General features: G+C 39.2%; 1 protein-coding gene across 4 annotated transcripts in view; it reads right to left on the reverse strand.

Annotated features, from left to right (window-relative positions):
- The window catches only part of LOC117527256 (TOM1-like protein 2), a 77,294-nt gene that overhangs the window by 54,413 nt on the left and 836 nt on the right, over positions 1-22,045 (reverse strand). For all 4 annotated transcript variants that reach the window (XM_034189495.1, XM_034189494.1, XM_034189492.1 and 1 more), the window contains exons 2-5: positions 10,494-10,578; positions 7,375-7,453; positions 5,125-5,274; positions 1,461-1,595 (exon numbers count right to left, since the gene is read on the reverse strand). In XM_034189495.1, the coding sequence (XP_034045386.1) occupies positions 1,461-1,595; positions 5,125-5,274; positions 7,375-7,453; positions 10,494-10,578 (449 nt within the window). The remainder of the gene's footprint in view (positions 1-1,460; positions 1,596-5,124; positions 5,275-7,374; positions 7,454-10,493; positions 10,579-22,045) is intronic.

Below are 22,045 nucleotides of genomic sequence, written 5' to 3' on the forward strand. Positions count from 1 at the left end.
CGCTCTGCTTTTGCTGCGAAAATTTGCCCCAGTGTGTCATCAAATAGGAGGAGCTTCCATTCCGCTCGCCGACTCCGGTTGTCAGTCAAGTTAACATGACGGACCTTGATCACACGGAGCGAGTTGTTGTGGAAAGCTCCCAATACAGGGAGTATCATTATTTGCTGCAGGAGCTGCATCTGGATGATGGGCACTTTCAGCGGTCCTTCCACCTCTGCGGGACCCAGTTTGACCTCCTGTCCCGTTCACGCTCGCATGTAAACAATTAAAAAAAAAAAAAAAAAACAGAAACTCCGCTGCTTGCTGCTGCAGGGCTGCTGCTCGCTCCAAAAACTCTGTCATAATTGTGAAATAAAGGGCAAAAGAGACATAAGTCCTGCTCACAAGCTGCTACCAGATACAGGACATGTTCACATCTTCAGTCAAACTCCAGACATCTCCACGTCACTACATACTCAGTCCCTGATTGGTCATCTCGGCGCGACGAGACGAAAAAGTTCAGATTTTTCAACTTGGGGAGGAGGGCAACGTGACGTGATGCGATGCAATATCGCACTACAAACGCGCCAATCACTCAAAATCTCTTGACTCGCGTCGCTTGACTCGCGTCACGCTGCGTGACTTGGCGCCAAAACGCGTCATTCCATAGGGATTACATGGCAACCTGTCGCTGCTGTCGCTCACGTTGCGCCCGGTGTGAACGCAGCATAAGGGAGACACCAACCACCCTCCTAAGGAAGCCCAATTCAACTGCTTGACCCAACCCTCATGACCATAGGTGAGAGTAGGAACGACAACTGACCAGTAGATCAAGAGCTTCGGCTTTTGGCTCAGCTCCCTTTTCATCACAACAGTATGGTACAGCGAATGCAACACCGCCAGAAGTAGTGGGAAAAGACAATGAATATAATGACAGTAGTAGTGCGTGGCCACCCAATGTTAAGCTGAGAGGGAAACCTTTCCACTGCTCTCTGTGACAAGAAGAACAGAGTAGGGGTGCGTGCCACACCAAAAACGAGGACAGAAGCAGAAGTGCAAACAAGTGAGTGAAACAAAATGCACACATGAGGAGAACCACCGAAAGAACTATGAAAAAGTGTAAGAAGGAAAGTCACATGACAAGCAATATATATTTGTTCGCTTTGAACATAGCAGGGTGGTGGCCAAGCAGTTAGAGCAGAAGGTTCTGGTTCAAGACCACCCCTGCCCATTCTCCATGTAGTGTGGAGTTTAGTCAAGAAGGGAACCCGGTGTAAAACGTTTGCCAAATCAACATGCAGATCTACCTAAAATCTGCTGTGAGAACCCAGAGTGGAAAAAACAAAGGAGCCGAAGGGATTTACTTTTACTCAGTTTGAAATGAGCATATTGTTAAATGCTTATAAAAACATGTAAATACTAAAAGGGGTGAGAATGCCTTTTATGGATACTAACTCTATGTTTGTTGTTGGACTTCTTACCCTTTGAGGTGTGTGGATAGGAGACAATGCATCTAGGTCTGCCATTGGGAACTCGATGCCCTTCCTTTTTAGTTCCTCATAAATATGGACGACCCCAGTTAGATCAGGACTACTCCTGAAGGCATCAGCCCAGGCCTGCCAGAACATCAACAAGACAGCACACAAAATAAAACAACAAGGTCAATGAAAAATTTCAGACTCTCGCCCATGGTGATCTGTTCCACTAGTGTGTTGTACTTTTCTTTTCAAACTTGACAACAGTGTGAGGCCTATGGAAACTTGTGCTTTGTCCCGCCAGATCCTCAGTTTTTATGAATAAAGTTCATTTTATAAAATGCTATAAAACACAAAATGAGTTCCTTGTCAGCTGTTGTCCAAAACGTTCATCAGAAACTTGACTCCTGAAATTTTTGCGACCAATCTCAGATTCAAATAGATATGCGCTAGATCTTTACAACTGGCCAACTGGTAAATTTCTGATAAAATACAGTAGTGTTCAGAATAATAGTAGCGCTATGTGACTAAAAAGATTAATCCAGGTTTTGAGTATATTTCTTATTATTACATTGGAAACAAGGTACCAGTAGATTCTCACAAATCCAACAAGACCAAGCATTCATGATATGCACACTCTTAAGGGTATGAAATTGGTCTATTAGTAAAAAAAAGTAGAAAAGGGGGTGTTCATAATAATAGTAGTGTGGCATTCAGTCAGTGAGTTCATCAATTTTGTGGAACAAACAGGTGTGAATCAGGTGTCCCCTATTTAAGGATGAAGCCTTAACATGCTTAATCCTTAACATGCTTTTCTCTTTGAAAGCCTGAGGAAAATGGGACGTTCAAGAAGTTCAGAAGAACAGCGTAGTTTGATTAAAAAGTTGATTGGAGAGGGGAAAACTTATATGCAGCTGCAAACACTTATAGGCTGTTTATCTACAATGATCTCCAATGCTTTAAAATGGACAAAAACAAAAAAAAACAAAAAAAAAAAAACACATGGAACAAAACGGAAAACAACCATCAAAATGGATAGAAGAATAACCAGAATGGCAAAGGCTCACCCATTGATCAGCTCCAGGATGATCAAAGACAGTCTGGAGTTACCTGCAAGTGCTGTGACAGTTAGTGTGTGAAGCTAATTTATTTGCAAGAATCCCCCGCAAAGTCCCTCTGTTAAATAAAAGACGTGCAGAAGAGGCTACAATTTGCCAAAAAAAAAACACATCAACTGGCCTAAAGAGAAATGGAGGAATATTTTGTGGACTGATGAGAGTAAAACTGTTCTTTTTGGGTCCCAGGGCAGTTTGTGAGACAACCCCCAAACTCTGAATTCAAGCCACAGTTCACAGTGAAGACAGTGAAGCATGGTGGTGCAAGCATCATGATATGGGCATGTTTCTCCTACTATGGTGTTGGGCCTATATATCGCATTCCAGGTATCATGGATCAGTTTGGATGTCAAAATACTTGAAGAGGTCATGTTGCCTTATGCTGAAGAGGACATGCCACTGAAATGGGTGTTTCAACAAGACAATGACCCCAAGCACACTACTAAATGAGCAAAATCTTGGTTCCAAACCAACAAAATTAATGTTTTGGAGTGGCCTGCCCAATCCCCGGACCTAAATCCAATTGCGAACTTGTGGGGTGACATCAAAAAAGCTGTTTCTGAAGCAAAACCAAGAAATGTGAATGAATTGTGGAATGTTGTTAAAAAAATCTTGGAATGGAATAACAGCTGAAAGGTGCCACAAGTTGGTTGACTCCAAGCCTCGCAGATGTGAAAAAAATCATGAAAAACTGTGGTTATACAACTAAATACTAGTTTAGTGATTCACAGGATTGCTAAAAAAGCAGTTTGAACATAATAGTTTTGAGTTTGTAGCGTCAACAGCAGATGCTACTATTATTGTGAACACTCCCTTTTCTTTTTTTACTAATAGCCCAATTTCATAGCCTTAAGAGTGTGCATATCATGAATGCTTGGTCTTGTTGGATTTGTGAGAATCTACTGAATCTACTGCCACCTTGTTTCCTATTTAACAATAAAAAATATACTCAAAACCTGGATTAATCTTTTAGTCACATAGCACTATTATTCTGAACACTACTGTATATTGTTACAATATGTAAATATTTCTCCTGTTTTATCATCAGTTATGATTCTAAGGGCCCCTTCACACATAACATGAAAAATGCAGAAACCAGAAGAAAATCTGCAAACCAAACACAAAATGGGGAACCACAAACCATCCACCTGCTGTCGTGAAGAACACACTGTCACACAGTCGTCTCACTACAAATCGGCGACGGTCTTGTGCCCGCTCGTGTGCATGCACAAACACAGTGCAAGCAGCTAGAACATGTTGCACCACATCGCACCGCTGATGTGTAGAAAAATAAAATAAAAACCAGCTGTATAATTCATGACAATCACTGGGTTCATATCAATAATAAATAAAAGGGGATGCAAGACACAACCCTGCGGTTAAATAACCCTGGTTAAATGAATAATAAATGCCACTCGCAGTATTTGAACCTGCAATTTACAAAAGCTCAGATTACCAGACGGCAACTTTACCACTGTGCTACAATCACAGTCTTATAACAGGAGCGTAAAATACCTAAAATCAACAAGGAAATAAACTTTTTTTTAAAAAAGAGAAAGAAGCGCCGTATTAACTGGCAAAATGTTTCTTACGGTGTATTTTTGGTGATACGACTGAAAGTGCCGTCTGACTCACAGAACGCCGTATGAAGAAGACAAAAAGTGAGTTTCTGAAGAGGACAACAGTCATGTGACTTATTTTCAGTCCCTGCAATGGTTTTTTAAAAAAAAAAAATCTGTTTTGATTTTCATCAGTCGGTTATTTTGCAGCCACAGAAAGTCCAGTGAAAGGTGTCATTTGTCCAGTGATGTAATTTTTCTACACATTTAGTTGACGCTGCATGTGAATGATGGGCAAACGCAAGCACACACCCACACAAAATAAATCCAAAGTGACGAGCTTGAAAAATTAACTATTTCTCTGTCTCTCTCAGTGTGCAGCATATATGTCAAAAAAGTGGCAGATCTCTGTGGAAATGTGACGTGATCTGTGGCACACAAACTCCACGTGAGACAACAACGTGCACAAAGGCCGCTGGATCAGTTACACAGAAAGGTGCTTTTGCATCACCTCTGCAGATTGGGTGCATTTGAAGCCACAAGAGACTGAGATACAACCTCTCCCATGTATTGTGCAAGCAACTAAAATGAGTTGCGATCAAAACAAAGTTAAGATTGATGGAAGCACAAATGTTGCTCTTGTGCCTTTCACAATTTTATTTTAAATGCAGATAATCAAAACTACACAACAGGGCAAATTTCCACTAAATTTTCACTATTAAGCTAGCCAAAAAAATCATTCTAGTAAGATTATGTATCTGTTTTGCAGAAAGCCCCTGACTTTAAACAGAGTGCCCCTGATGTTTGTATGTGCATTTGCCACTGAGATAATCCAGCAATAAAGAAAAATTGTGAGATTATGTTACTTTAATTTTGAGATAGTGGGATTGGGTTATACAACACATTTTGGAAAATTAAATTTCTCATGTGCTTGATATTCACACCACATAAGAACCTAACTGCTAAATACAACAATAACACATAAGGCACTATTACCTGTATGAGCGACAGCACTTTGTCTTGTACTATAGTTGGAGGATTGGCTTTAGGGGAGATGATTTTGACCATCACACCATCAATAAAATCTCTATTGGCAACCTGGACGTGAAACCTGTGACCACAATTCTTCACACACGTCTCCAACACCTGCAGAGGACAAAAATAAATAAATAAATAATAAATAAATACTGAAGTAATGAAAATTATATCCAGGGAACTGCACAACTCATCTCTCCACACTGACAAAACATCTCAGTGGAGATATTTTCATTCTCATAGAGAAGACTTGCATAAAATTCTAAAGCACAGATGGATGCTTTTTTAAATTTAATTGAACCTTTATTTAACCACGTTAGTCCCATTAAGATCAAGACCTTTTTTTGCAAGGGCGACCTGGACAATTATAAAGTTTCCAATTCACCTAACCTGCATGTCTTTAAATGTGAAAATAAAGAAGAGAGAAGAGCCACACAAAGGCTTATTCAACAATTACTAAAATTTTTCACTGTTGGTGATTTAAAAATGGACAACTATAAAGAAAAACAGAGAAAAAAGTAATACTAAGGTTAGAATGATTAAAGCTGTTATTTTGGTAAACAAATTCTCATTATGCATTTCTGGGAAATCTGGTGCTTTAGTTACAGTGAGTACACACACACACACACACACACACACACACATATATATATCTCAAAGTAGATCTGAAACAACTTTTTTTTATTTATTGCTTTTCTGTTTTGCCAGGATCATCAGAGTAGATCCAGTATGACTTAACAGCATATTGTTTTAACAAGTTTTAATTGTGATCAATCACAATGCAGAAGAAAGGCACTGTCTTAAATAAAGACAAGCTTCACAGTGGGACCAGCACCATGATGAAAAGACATTCTCTCAGATGAAAGAGACTTCATCACAGCACTGTGAACCACAAACACTGTGACCAAATCCATCATTCTTGGACTCTGTCTTAACAACCTGTTTTTAATTAACTCTGTGTTTATGTTTTAATAGATGCATTCTTTAGCCACTGTATGCGTGATTGCCCTCACGTGGGCCCCCCTGCACTGACATGTGGATAAAAGCAGAGCTCAGAAAGCACACTTTACACTGTTCCAATCAGAACACCCTGGTTGACACAGTGTCCGACGCTTCGTATTAAAGAGCCTGTTATTTGACAAACGGGCAATGTCCTGACTCTTTCTTTCCACAGACAGCCTGAAAATCCTTCTGCCTCCACAGGATGTACCCTAATAGGATCAGGGTTGTGCTAACAATATGAAAACCTGGTTCAGTTCCTACACTACCTGTCTATGTCCTTGGGCTGGAAACTTCAGTTGCATTGTACTAGTCCACCTAACTGTAAATAGCTCCCTGCCTTGGCTGGGGAAGTAACCTGCAATGGACTGGTGTCCTATTCAGGGGGAACTGCAGACTCATTTGCTTCATGCTACAGAATCTAGGGAGAAGCACCAGTGTCATTGACTGAATAGGCCCCTCTAAAAATTGGTCCCCTGCTATCTTCACTGCGCATGTGTCATTTTGAAGCATCGGGAGTGATTCACCAATTATCACCTCGTTTCTGCTTAACACTGCACTCCAGTCATTATCTAGCTCAGTGACAGGTATCTGAAGATTTTGTACAACCATCAACCACATAACTTCAGCATTATTTCATAATAAAAGACAGGAGCACAATCAGAGAACCACAGACGCACGTCAGACTGACTCTGCGAGTCTGACTCTCTACACCCAAAGTGATCAAAGGGAATAATGTGATTATTAACCATCACATGACAAAGTAAAACCTCTTAAATCATTCTAAAGTCAGTTTTAAGCAGAAACAAGGCCGTTTTAAGTAGAAACAAGGCAATATTCGTGAACTGCTGTTGACGCTCTGAAATGACGTAGGCGCCACAGCAGCACGTCAGACTCAAACATGCTGCTGTGGTGCTCTGATCGGTCCCCCATCTTTGATTATGAAATAATGCTAAATTCATGTGGAAATGATTGTTGTACAAACGCTTCAGATATTTAGGGGGGACCATTTGGTCTGCGACACCGGCACCAACTGTCCTCAGACCTATATAGGACTTGCTCTTATTTCAAAAATGTAAATAATTTCCAATTTCCTTTGGTTTTATCACTGTGAACTGAGAATATTTGGGTATTGAAGCAAACAATTACTATGATGAAACTTGATAATATAATAGGCACTGGTTACTCTGTCCGAAAGTAAGAACTTCTTACTGTTAGTGCTAGCATCACTTCTCTGTAATTCCTGTTCCCGCTGAGTCTCTTCTTCAGGGCGCGCACAGCATCTTTTGGCCTAGAGCAAAACAGCAGATAAGAAAGAGCTGGATGAAGATCATCTGAGCAAAAGCACAACAGATTTGATGTCGAAATAAATTATTTTTTGCCACAGTAACAGATACCTGTCAGGATCTCAGTACAAGACAGAAACATCTGTTTCTATTCTTTTGCGTGTAGGGGTACTTCTCCCAAGACAAAAAGAGAAATTTTGATGCATGAAGAATTCAGGATTGTTTTGTGAACACGACTCACCTTTCCACTGCAGTGCAGAATTAAGTTTTTAGTAACTCCATTGTGAGCTACACTGCTTAAATAACAGAGCTTTAAGTTTAAGTGAAACAACATGATAGAAGTCAGAGCGCATACAGTGCACTTATAAACGGTGCAGCAGTACACATGAAGTGAGCAGCCTCAAATGGAAACGAGCCGAACAATCAGCAGTTGTTGGACTAATGCTTCTAGCTTTTTTGCACAACTGCCAGATGGTGGCACTGTAAAGAATTTATATAATGGCTGAGTGGATCCTTGTCATTTGATTGGTGGTTTGTATGTCATGTTACATGGATTATTCATCCCATTTGTGTTGCATCGCATTTAGATTGCGATTCGATTCCATTTAGAGTGCAAATTTGGTTCCATACATTTGGTACCATTTTGCACGCACCCGTGCATGCACAGACACAACAAATCCACTGCACTGTAAGCCGTCTGGAGGCTGTTAGCAGGAAGCTATAATGAAAAGCTGGACTAATTTCTCTGATTTTTTTCTGCTGCACCTACTTTATCAAAATGGGTGGAATCATGCCGCTGATTTTATTATGTTGGCTAATTCACATGAGCCAACATAATACAGAAAGTGAAATAATAAAATGAAAAATAAAATAATCAAAATGTATAATAAATATCTTAACACTATGAGGAAACAGAACAAGTTTGATAATTTCAACACAATCATACAGCACCGTAGTTTATTGATAGCCTAAAACTACCGCTTTGATTCCAACAGGATGTTTAATTTTTTTTTTTTTTTTTTAATGAAAAACACTTAAACATAGTAAGTACTTTGCATCCCGGGCAAGACAAATACCGCTGCTATTAGATCACAGAAGGTGGAATGAAGTCTAAATGCTAAGTGATGTGGAAAACTGAAATTAATATTACAGCTTTCAAACTAAATTTTATTGAATGAAGTGTCTGCCCTGGAGTACAGTGTCCGTACACGTTTGTTTTGGCGACTCCCATTTTGCTTGGGGTCACAACAGCAGATTCGCTATGGATCCACATGTTGATTTGGCACAAGTTTTATGCTGAATGCACATCCTGATGCAAATCCAGATATACATGAAGAATGAGGCATGGGTGGCCTTGAGCCAGTGGGCTTCTATTTGAGAGTCAAGCAAACTCCATGAGTGCTGCCCTATTTTCTATGGGTGTCAAAATGACAACTGCATTTCCAGGAAACTAAAAATTACACTTGTGCTGCACTGTAGACAGCTTTATGCTAGGCATAAGATAGGGACCAAAGTCTCTTCAGGATTTATCAATGCTTGCACCCTTTTCGGGAGGAAGGGAGGGGCCGACCGAAGGACCTACTTACCTAATCCCCCTTCGGGCCTTCAGCCAACAGAAACAGACTCAAACAGCAGTTCTGGTGCATCACAGTAAAACACAAGCTGGCCCAGAGGTTACTGGTACCTTCACAGATGTAACAAATTGTTTTTGCTTACCTAAAAAGAACTGGCTGTGTTTTTGCTACCATGTTACCATAGTCTTTTCAAAGATAATTTTATCATTCTATTTTATCCCCATATTTAAATGGGATTACCTAAATTTCCATCACTATCGGTAATAATGAACTAGGATGTAACATGGATGTTGACAGACCATCAGATAATGGCCCGGTCACACAGCATACGACAATTCCTGAACAAAGGAAAAAAAATTTAAAGAAAAAAATAAAAATCACGATCCGTTGAGAAAAGGTGGATGAAAGAGCTTAATAATAATAATAATATGGCTTGTTGTGTGGTGAAATATAATATAACAGATCATGTAAGATGTCCCTGCTTCTATATTTGCACTGAGTGAAACTCTCGTCTTATTTAATGTTGTGTGCTAACGGTGTTTGCACTTTTAGCAGCTATCGGTAGTCTGATCCTTTTAGGGCCACTTAATGCACAATTACTGAGAAAATAAGCGGCTCATAAGTTCAATGCCCAGACCAAACACAACCATTACAACCCCCCACCACACAGTCCCCAAAATAAGATTTAATATACGGCCAAATCAAAGTTAGCCTGTTGGCTGAGCTAGTTCGGATTCGAAGACAGGGGTGTGTTCAAGCTTTTTTCATCACATACGAGCCATGCATGCTCCACGTTTTTACACAATGAGTTCATTGTGACATAGCCAGTCAGCTCTGCCACCGCTGCCAACATAGCGACAAGCACACATGGACTTCATATCGGCTGATCTGAGTCTCTATAAAATCTATGGGTGATATCACGCAGGCTTTTTCCAGTATATCTGCAGTCTACGACTATGATTTACTTGCAAATTAACCAAAGGAAAATTGACTGATCTGACTAAGTAATAAAACAATTAATAATTTTAAAAATCATTAGCTAAATTGATTACAAAAATATTCATTAGTTGCTGCCATGCTCAGGGACAATACAAAAGAAAACTTGTTCTTTTTGTTTAGTCTTGCAGTGCATCTTAAACTCTTGCAGGCTGGTTAGAATGCACAAATAAGATACAGTATTTTTCTCCTTTTTAAAAAAATAATTTTATTCATTAACTCACTTGTTCAGTCAGTCAGTAATTCTAAGACAACAAAAGAATTTCTGTTTTACTGCTGCTGGGAAAGTACAGTCTTCAGTGTGTTTTGTCAGAGCCACTCAGTCAGCCAGTGTGCCATAAAATAAGATTCCTTACAAACAGATTTGCAGATGCATGATGAGGTGTCTTTTTAGCCAAGTGACATCACTAACCTCATAAAAGCATGCTTCTGTAAACTCTAAACCAATTCTTTTCTCTAAGATGTAGAAGCTCACCCTTCATCTGTCTCATTGATAATGTCACAGATCTCCATGTTGAGGGTCCAGTCTTCATTCTGTAGCCCTCCATCTGTCGCTCTCTCTGCAGGAAGGCACGAGAATAATTCTGAATTCAATGATCACCTGTAGACAATAGTGTCATAACTGCCAAAACGTGTGACAAGTATTAACTAAATAAAATCACAAGAGAGGTGGGTAAAAGGACACATTTAAATAAAGATTTGTGAGTAAACAGTCTCAGGGTGAGTGAAGAATTGACATTATGAAACAGACTGCTTCTAATTATTTGGTTTTATCAGTATTTTTCAAGATGACCTAGAATGGGGTGATTGGATAATCAGACTGTTAGGCATGTCATGTCTGTCTCCCTTCTCAGTCAGTCATACTGCCATCTTCCAAACAACCAACTAACAAACTCTTCCTAATTACCTGTAAGAAACAAACAAAATGGTGCTACCTTCTCAATTCAATTTATTTCTTTTATATAGCACCAAATCACAACAAAGCTGCCTCAAGGCGCTTCACACAAGGTTTAACATTACCAACGCCTAGAGCAAACACACAGGTGACAGTGGTAAAGAAAAACTCCCTCTGATGATATTGAGGAAGAAACCTCAAGCAGACCAGACTCAAAGGGGTGACCCACTGCTTAGGTCATTCTACCAAAAGGTTTACAATACAGAACACAACAATTGATGAAAGTCTATGCAGGCATCCAAATGTGATAAACTGACATTTGTCTCTATTTTACATCAATGATAACTGAGTATCTTTGGATTACGTATTGTACAGACAAAAGAAATATTAAAGGTGTCACAGTGGGGTTGGAGAGGTATGTTTGGCATTTCATACAATATTTTTCACATACAGGAAACAAAATTATTACAGATTAAACATTAACATAAATATTAGTTAATCATAGTTGCAGAAACCTAACATCTCAAGGAAAGTGAAGCTCACTGAGGGTGTGACCAGAATTTAGCTTTTACACTGTGCTTCAAAAAGCACTTTGGCGACAGCCAGGACATAATGTAATCCAGACAGGCTCCCATGAAGAACAGTCATCACTCTGTCTCTCATTTTGTAGCCTCCTCTGGCCTCAGCCTACGCCCACCCCAAGAATTTGTGTGAATGTGGATATATTTCAGAATGGCAGTCATGGAGGGAAAGAGTCACAATTCTTTTCAATTGAAGTAAAGTGCGGACATGAGTAAGTTATAAAACCAATATATCTGCCTGATATATGCACAATAAAGGGCACTTTCAGTATCAAACCCTTATGAAGAAGAAATATAATTGAGGCTCAATGTTTTACAGTATAAACATAAACTTTATTATGAATAACTACAAATACAAAGAAAACGCAAATCCAACAAGATATATGGAAGGAACAAAATGCAATAAGAAAATAAACGTGTTTTTATGTAAAAGTTAATGTCACGTAAATGTACATCTTTTCTGCATTGTACTCATCTTTGTAAACATGGAGCCGGTCTGCTCTGTGTAAGCCTGGTCCCGTCAAATCTCAGAAACTAAGCAGGATGGGATCTGGTTAGTACTTGGGAGATGGGAGACCTCTTCGGAACACCAGCAGGTGTGTGTCTTTCTCCAGGTAAAACTGGAGTTGCATCAGGAACGGCATCCAGTGTAAAACTTGTGCCAAATACCAATGCGGATCTGGCTGTATCCAGTGTGGCAACCCCCAAACAAAATGGGAGCAGCCGAATGGACAAACTCATCTTTGTAAACATCATTACTTATTATTAACAAATAAACAAATAATAAATTAAAACAATCTTGCACTGCAAAGTTTCTGTAACATGTGTCTCTTGTTGGTGATTGAAAATTAATGGTAGCTGGTCGCTTTAGCCCTGTCTCGTGCAGTGAAGGTGACCAAGGGGTGATGGGGCTGCTAGCCACGCTTGACACCATTGTAAACAATGCTGTCAGATCACCCTCTGCTGGACAGACTACTTAAGGACAGCATTTCCAACAGCCAAAGCATTTTCTGTATTGTTTATTAAGTAAAATAAAAAATTTCATATTAGTAAAAATAACACCAACACCAATATGTTTGTGCAACAGCTCACATTGTCGAATATTTAGCAGTAGATCAATATATCGGTCAGGCACAAAAGAATTACAGTCACTGGATGATCTTTTGGTGTATTTTACATTTTACAGTGCCTGATGGTGTTCAGCATACAAAACATAAGATTGGAAGAATAAACCAGTTGCTTCTTCAGGGACATCCGAAGTAATCTGTTACAATCAATTGTACTTTATTCTCTTTACATTTCATAAAATGCATACTGTACATGGTATCCGCATCTGTTCTATGCCATTACACTATACGGTCCAACTGCAGTCACTTTATTTATTATTATTCCTTACATCATCCTTGTCCCGTTTATATCTAGTTGCCTAGTCTGTGATAGTACTGTGAGCAAGTGCACCTGGAGACAAATTACTTGCACTCTCAAAAACTGACTCATTGGATTGGATTTCCATGTAATAAATATATGTAGTCCCAACTAAATTAGATGATCTTGCATGGATGTGGTGTTTGTTTTTTTTTTTTGTTTTTTGTTTTTTAAGTTGGAGCTACATATATTTATTAGATGGAAATCCGACATTTTTTTTTTTTTTTTTTAGTGTAGGTGTTGACATACCTGGTCAATAAAGCTGATTCTGATCTCAAGTGGACAATTAAACCAAGGCAGGTTAGGGGAGTTGGGGGGGAACCTAAAATGCTTTACTGCTTAACATTTGGACAGCTACATTGACAGTGAACAATGCGAGTGCTGCAAGTGTAGTTAAAAGTTCAGTGTCAATCTCAGTCTTGTGAAATGACGCCGCATTAGCCAAGACTGTGGCTCACATGACTTAAATGGTGGCAGGCTGTGCCATGAGCTCCACACAAACCCCCTCTTTAACACCATCTCTTCTTTGGTATTAACTCATGCTTTATTTAGTCTCACACTCGCTACTTGTTAACCAATTTATGTTACTGTTACATTAACATTTTCTTCCCAGTAATTTACATACTTTGATGTTCTGTTTATATACACTGCTCACCACATTTCTGAGGAATTTTGCCTCTTCATATTCTGGGACCAAAAGTAAAGCTTATAAGAATACTGACCAGAAGGCATCACCTATTCAGAAAGATAATCAGAGTCAATTATACTGGACCTCATGGTTCACAAGCTTATCTGAATACTCGATGGATCTGTAAGAAATATATATATATGTATCAATATATTTGGGAAAGTGCAAAGCAGATTTTTGTTTTACAAGTGCATCACATAAATCAAATATAAAGATTTTTAAACATGCATCATATTTCTTACTCTAGATGTTTAACACAAGAAACAGACATCAAAACTGTAAAAAATAAAGACGAAAAAAAAAATTATTTTAGTAAAGTCAACATAGGAAGTGACATAACAGTGACATGGTGGTTTTGCTACAAATAGGAAAAGAGAAATAGAGGGTATACTGTGACATTCAGCTAAAACCTCACTGTTCTCAGTATCAGAAAAGAAACAGTCAGTAAATCCATTATTGGCTCATCCAAAAATAACTGTTGTTCCTATGGTTTTGCTTAAAAATATGACTGTTTCTTCTCTGGGCCATGTCCGACTTCTCCACCAAGTTTTATATATCTGGCTGAATGCAGCTTTTCACACTAGCAATTATAGAAATACACCAACAAACAGAAGTCTGGCAGAAGTCACAAAATAAAAAAAAATCATTTGCAAAATAAGCTAAATGTCATACTTCGGACTTTCTAGGTGCCCTTCTAGAACTGAACGGTTCCAAATTGAGCTATAACGATAGGAAAATAGTTTAACATTTAACAAACTTGCTTTGTGCCACTTGGAATGGGTTTAAACCATAACATCAACAAAATATTATCCATTTTAAACTGTTTTTAAAGTGCTCTAAGCCAATCAGAAAACTGCCTTAGAATTTGGCCAAATCTGAGATAAATTGATTCATACTGGTTGCCCGGCAACCAGGTTTGTCTGCAGCAATCCCATCAATAAGAAGAACCCATTCAATGTAGGTAGAGGTTCTGAACCCCAACTTTCTTTGGCAAGGCAATATAGGTCATTTAAAATAAGAAAGAAAAAAAAAAATTCCCCCACAATGAATATGCTCATTTTGATAAAAAACGGTTCAAGAAGGACAGTGATTGGTTGGCCAGTCACAATCTACAACCCCAATTCCAATGAAGCTGGGATGCTGTGTGTAATGTAAATAAAAACAGAATACGATTTGCAAATCCTCTTCAACCTATATTCAATTGAATACACCACAAAGACAAGATATTTAAAGGTTCCCTGCCACGGCATGACGTTTTAACATATTGTTGAAGAATAAAAAAAGCTTTTTCCACATGTTGTCTTTGATTTTTTACCATAAAATTACACTGAGCAAGGATTTAGACATTTCGTTACCCATCTGAGAATTTGCATTTACCGCCTCCGAGTTGACCTATTTTATCGCTGCAACGGATGTGACGTCATGCAAGTAAATGTGTCGAAGCGATGCTGTTTACCAATACGGCAGACAAGGACAGTGAAGGCATAATGAGCGATTACAGCTAAGATTTAAGTGACATATCAATTGTGAGGAAGATGAGGAAGTTTCTGATGAACGAAGCGACAGTGAAAATAATGAGGGGCTCCAACCATATACGAGGTCTATTAGACAATAAACCGACCCTTTTATTTTTTTTTTAACTATATGGATTTGAATGACGTGCGATTCCACCAATCATGCTTGAACCCTCATGCGCATGCGTGAGTTTTTTCACGCGTGTCGGTGACGTCATTTCCCTGTGGGCAGGCCTCGAGTGAGATGTGGTCCTGCCCTCTCGGCTGAATTCCTTTGTTTCACACGCTGCTCGAAACGGCGCGCGTTGCTTTATCAAAATTTTTTCTGGACCTGTGAGGAATATCCGAGTGGACGCTATTCGAGAAATTAAGCTGGTTTTCGGTGAAAAGTTTAACGGCTGATGAGAGATTATGGGGTGTTTCTGTCGGTGTAAGGACTTCCCACAGAGCGGGGCATCCTGCAGCGCTTCCAGGCACCGTCGTCGGCCTGTTTCGACCTGAAAACATCCTAATTTAAGGCTTAATTCACCCAGGACGTCGTGAGAGAACAGAGAAGATTCAGAAGAGGCCGGCATGGGGACTTTATGCGGACATTCCACTGTTTAAGGACATTTTTTAATGAAAGACGTGCGCGCAAATTCGCCGAGTCGTTTCCGTGACGACTCGGTGAATCTGTGTGCGCCGCGACAGGAAAAACACCTCCGTGTTGAAAACCATTTGTAAAATTCAGGCGGCTTTTGATGGCTTTCAACAAGTGAGTAACTGAGAAATTGTTTAACAGCTTGGGCATGTCCTAACTTGCCCGTTAAGGCTTCCAACGGAGGTGTTTTTCCTGTTGCGACCCCCCGCGGTCGGGTCCGGCCTGACATGTGACATGCGCACGTTCTTTCATTACAAAATGTCCGTTAACAATGGAATGTCCGAATAAACGCCTCATGCCGACTTCTTCTGAAAGTTCTCTGTTCTCTGACAACTTCCTGGGTCAACAGAGCCTGAAATGTGGAAGTTTTCAACTTGAAACAGCGAGACGCTGCCGCCCGAAGCGCAGATCGCCGTCAGGCACCGTGGGCCGTCCTTACGGCGACACTACCAGACCAAAATCTCTCATCAGCCGTTAAAATTTTTACCGAAAACCAGCTGAATTTATCGAATGATGTCCACTCAGTTGTGCCTTAGAGTTTTGAAAAAACTTTGATCAAACAAAGCAGCCGTCTCTGAGCCATTCCTAAACAATGAAAAAAACAACGAGAGGGTGGGCGACTCCTCACTCAAAGACTGCCCACAGGTGAATGACAGGCATGAAAAAACTCTCGCATGCCCACGAGGGTTCAAGCATGTCTGATGTAATCACACGTGATTCAAATCCATATGGTTTTTGAAAAAAATAAGGTCGGATACTTTTCTAATAGACCTCGTATGTTCGAGCCGTACACGACAGAAGACGAGGATGAAGCGGAGCTGTCAGGGGATGACAACAACAACGAAGGCGCTGACGAGGAGGATATAAGGCACTTACAAAAAACAGTGGTTTGTTCACCCACCACCTTTTCTTATAAATGATCATTTATTCCTGGGTAATAGACAGTTAAATTCAGGAGTTTGTTCTAAAATTACTGAAAAGAAAGTTTCTGTACATTCTGTATATATTTAATCATTTATAAGTCAGTTTCTTGTGATTTCTAATTCTTCACATTTTATTCAAAGCAAATGATTGCAAATCTTTATCTGAAAAGCTGTAGACCCACATGGGATGGGGGAAAAAGATTTCTAAATAAAAGAAAAATTTACTTCTATATCTGTTGTCAAATTTTATCAGGCATAATATTGTAGAAAAAAGTTTATGCTAAATGGAGACTTTCCTGTCTAAAATACACATACAGAACATCTGTAATCATAAATTGTATCACATCTAATCTACTTTGAATGAACAGAAATTTGAACAAAAAACAGGCTGTTCAGTTTACATGCATATGTATATTTGGAAAACACAAAAATGTCAATGTTCTGTTTTTTTCAGGTGCTCATGTGAACAAAACAATCGATATGTCACTTAAATCTTTGCTATAATCGCTCACTATGCCTTCGCTGGTGTCTGCCGTATTGGTAAAGAGAGCATCGCTTCGACACATTTACTCGCATGACGTCACATACGTCGCAGCGATAAAGTAGGTCAACTCGGAGGCGGTAAATACAAATTCTCAGATGGGTAATGAAATGTCTAAATCCTTGTTCAGTGTAATTTTATGCTAAAAAAAAAACAAAGACAACATGTGGAAAAAGGTTTTTTTATTCTTCAAGAATATGTAAAAACGTCATGGCGTGGCAGGGACGCTTTAATGTTCAAAGTGACAGACTTTGTTTTTCTGCAAATAATCGCTAATTTCGAAGATGAATATGAGTGATGACCTTCTGTATAACATAGTACCATTGGCTCGTATACACGATATTTTGAAATTTGAAATTTTCAAATTTGAACTTAGTCAGATAAGATTTAAAGGTCTCCCAGAGTGACACATTTTCTTCTCCCTCCACTGGCAAGGCAACATCACCCTAACGGGAGAAGACTCTGATGCCATTATTTTTCTTTTACAGGTCCATGTGATGGCTTCTAATAACCAAAAGTGGTGGTTGACTGGTCACCCAGAGGAGAACATTACTGGAATTACTGTATTACTACAATGCTTGTTTGGGGAAAATTGTTGCTTTGTGGGGGACCCATAAACAATGTGCAATTACAACAAAATTTGTCACAGATCTTTTATTTTATTAGTGGAATAAGAACAACATGTGGCCCAAAATATTTTTGAACAGGTCTATTATTCATCCCATTTGTGTTGCATTGCATTTAGAGTGCAATTTGATTCCATTTAGTGTGCAAATTTGGTTCCATACCTTTGGTACCATTCTGCGCGCGCGCACACACACGCACGCGTATGGACAAAACAAATCCACTGCATTGAAAGTCATCTGGAGACATGAAGAGCTGTTAGCAGGAAGTTAGAATGAAAAGCTGGACTAATTTGTGATGTATCAGATTCCTGTATTAATGGTAAATATTTATGCTCCCAATTGGGACGATGTGGGATTCGTACAAAGAGTTGTTTCCTAGCTGCCAGACCTTAACGTTAACCTGTTGATTTTGGGGGGAGATTTTAATTGCGTAATGGATCCTAATTTAGACCGGTCTAACCCCAAAGCGCTGACCCTCTCTAAAATGGCTGGTAGGTTTTCGGAATTTTTCAACCATGCTGCATGTGTGGATCCATGGCAGCATCTCAATCCACATAGTAAAACATTCTCTTTCTTTTCAAATGTGCATCATACCTATTCTAGGATCGATTATTTTTTTATTGACCGAAGACTTTTGAACTCAGTAGAGACAGTTGAATATTCAGCCATTGTAGAATCAGACCACGCCCCTATAGTAATGAATCTCACTTTTTGCCAAAACTACAGTTGTCGGCCTCAATGGTGTTTTAATACCACACTACTGTCGGATAACACATTCTGCACTTCAATTGAAATAGCCATAAATAGATTTCTGGAAACTAATAGAATTGACGATGTGTCCCCATCACTGTTATGGGAAACCCTTAAAGCTTACCTTAGAGGAGAAATAATAGCATATTCTTCTTATATTAATAAAGAAAGAAAAAAACAAAAACAACAGTTGACTGAAGCCATATTTGAATTAGATAAGATAAACTCCACATCCCCAAGTGCTTTACTTCATAAGGAAAGGATATCATTACAAACACAGTATAAGTTAATATCTACATCTGAAACCGAACGACTTATTATGAGATCGTGAGGGTTATATTATGAGCAGGTAGAAAAATCAGGACGTCTTTTGGCACATCAACTTAAGTCTAAGGTGGCAGCACAGATTATCTCAGAAATTGAAGATGAAATGGGAAGGACCACAACAGACCCCTTAAAAATTAATAATATTTTTAAAGATTTTTACTCTATTGAGGTATTGAAGGAAGTCAGCTCTGCCATTTCGGCCAGGCAAAACGGCAAGTCACCAGGGCCGGATGGCTTCCTGATCGAGTTTTATAAAAAATTCTCTATACAATTAGCCCTGCTGCTGTTAGATATGTTTGATGATGCTCTGTCAAAGGGCAAATTACCTGACTCTCTTAATGAAGCAATCATAACTCTTTTGTTAAAGCCAGGCAAGGATGCATCTAAGTGTGGGTCATACCGACCAATATCTTTTTTAAACACAGATATTAAAATCCTCTCCAAATTACTAGCTATACGTTTGGAAAAATCACTGCCATATATCATATCACCTGACCAAACAGGTTTTATTAAAAATAGACATTTATTCTCAAACATAAGACGTCTCTTGAATGTGCTATATAGCCCCTCATCAACCAATGTTCCAGAAATGGTGGTGTCTTTAGATGCTTTAAAAGCATTTGATCGCATAGAAATGGACTTCCTCTTTTATGTCCTAAAGAAATTTGGTTTTGGTAAGACGTTCATTAAGTGGATCCAACTGCTTTACTCCTCCCCCCAAGCCTCAGTTATCACTAATCGCATCCGTTCCCAAAATTTTCCTCTGTCTAGGGGCACCAGACAGGGCTGTCCATTGAGCCCTTTACTATTCACACTTGTTATAGAACCACTAGCCCTGGCTCTCAAATCAACACCCTCAATAACAGGTATCAGAAGATGGGGATGGGAATCAAAGTTGTCGTTGTACGCTGATGATTTATTGCTTTACATTTCAGATCCATTGAATTCAATTAATACAATCATCTCGGTGTTGTGCAACTTTGGCCAAATCTCGGGGTATAAACTTAACAAAAAGTGAATGCTTGCCCATAAATGAACTAGCTCAGCAAATCCCAGACCATGCTCTACCATTTCATATTTCTAGGTCAGGATTTAAGTATTTACGTATCAACATAACACCTTCATTTAATAACCTCTTTGATGAAAATTTAGCACCGCTCATGTCTAAATTGAACTCAGATTTGCAAAGATGGGATGTTTTACATTTAACAGCAGGCAGAGTAAACTGCATTAAAATGAATGTTTTACCAAAATTTTTATTTTTATTTCAATGCATTCCTATTTTCTTGACAAAGTCCTTTTTCAGTAAGCTTGACAAACTCATATCTAGATTCATATGGAAAGGTCAGAACCCTAGAATTAAGAGGGAGTTCTTGCAACAATCAAGGGTGGAAGGAGGGTTGGCTCTGCCAAACTTTAGAGTTTACTATTGGGCAGCAAATTTCCACAAAATAGCACATTGGATTCAGTCCGCAGATACAGATTGGTGTGAAATGGAGTACATGTCATGCATATCATCATCCCTTCCTGCTCTGGTTTCATCCAAACTTCCATTGAAGTTTTCCAGGTTTACTTCCAACCCTGTGGTAATATCTACATTAAAAATATGGGCTCAATTCAGAAAGCAGTACGGCTTGAGGGATACTCTTCTGACTTGTACTCCACTATGTACCAATCACAATTTCCTACCAGCCCACCTCGACCACACATTTGTTACATGGCATAGGAAAGGAATTAAGAGGTTTAGTGATCTGTATATTAATGGAACATTTTCCTGTTTTGAGGATCTGTGTGCCAAATACGAGCTTCAGCAAAAGGACTTGTTTCGTTATTTCCAATTTGCCAAAAACCACAGCTCACAATTTCCCATCCTTCCAAATGAATCACTTTTGGACTTAATTTTGAAGACTCCTTTTCTCCTTAGGGGTTTCACTACACACTGTTACGCAATCATCATGAAAACGGTCACTGTCAACCGGGACAAGATCAAAAACCACTGGAGAATGAACTTGGAACTGAAATCTCAGAAGACACTTGGACTGATGTTTTAAAAAGAGTGAACAGTAGCACGTCTTGTGTGTATATATATATATATATATATATATATATATATATACACACACACAAAATCCACTCCGCTGTAAGCCGTCTGGAGGCATGAAGAGCTGTTTGGATGAAAAGCTGATATGATTTTTCGCTGGCTGAGGTACTACATAGTCTTTTTTTTTTTTTGGAAGTACGAAGTCAGTGCACAGCATCACCGGACTACACGTCACAATTTGGAGTCCTATTTAAAGTTCATGTTGGACTTGAGCAGCAGTGGAACACCAAAATGTAAGTCCGTTTTCTGTTGTTTATAAATTAATAAACTATTAAATGACAAGGAACAAATACAGTCACTTGCCCAGTTCCGGATCATTGCCGGTTCCAGATCACTGCTGTAGTATTTGCACCGCCGTTTCTCGTAATCAGCGTGAATAAGCTAATACTGGTACCAATGGAAAGACTAATGTTTTGTCTACAAACGACCACAAGCTTGACCGGATCCAGCCATCCTTGTGATCAGCAGAGGAATCAACACATCTGGTGTCTGCGGTGTGCGCGCGTTTTCTCACTCACTCATTCCTGCAAGTTTGAAAGTAACGATCTCTAAGACGTAGCAAAGGGGAGCTAGCCATTCAGTGTTTTTGGTTCTAGAGTGGGAAAATACTTACTTACTTGGGTAGAAAATGTCAGTGTGTTATGTCTTGCTGTTTAATTGCTGCACGCATTTATCTCTGACGTGAAAAATTTGCCAGTTGTGGCTCACTGAAGCAGCAGCCTTGTGTCTGTACTTATGAGCCATGACTTTGGGGATCATCTCAAAATCATGAATGGGCATGAATGTGGGGGCTTTTACTTTTTAATTCGGGAGAAATCTCACCTCCACACTTCATTTTTTTTGCTCGTAAAAACGTATAACAGCGCCTTTCGAAACTAAGTAAATTCTCGCTTAATAAGTATAATTTAGATCATTTTGTGTTCAAAACACATTCTCGGGCACAGTGTGTATCATTCTACATTAGAGGGGCTCCAGCCAGATGCCAGGAATACCCCCAAAGTGACACACAGTGTCGT

Source organism: Thalassophryne amazonica, chromosome 16 (genome assembly GCF_902500255.1).
Source record: "Thalassophryne amazonica chromosome 16, fThaAma1.1, whole genome shotgun sequence".
In the NCBI taxonomy this organism is placed as follows: domain Eukaryota; kingdom Metazoa; phylum Chordata; class Actinopteri; order Batrachoidiformes; family Batrachoididae; genus Thalassophryne; species Thalassophryne amazonica.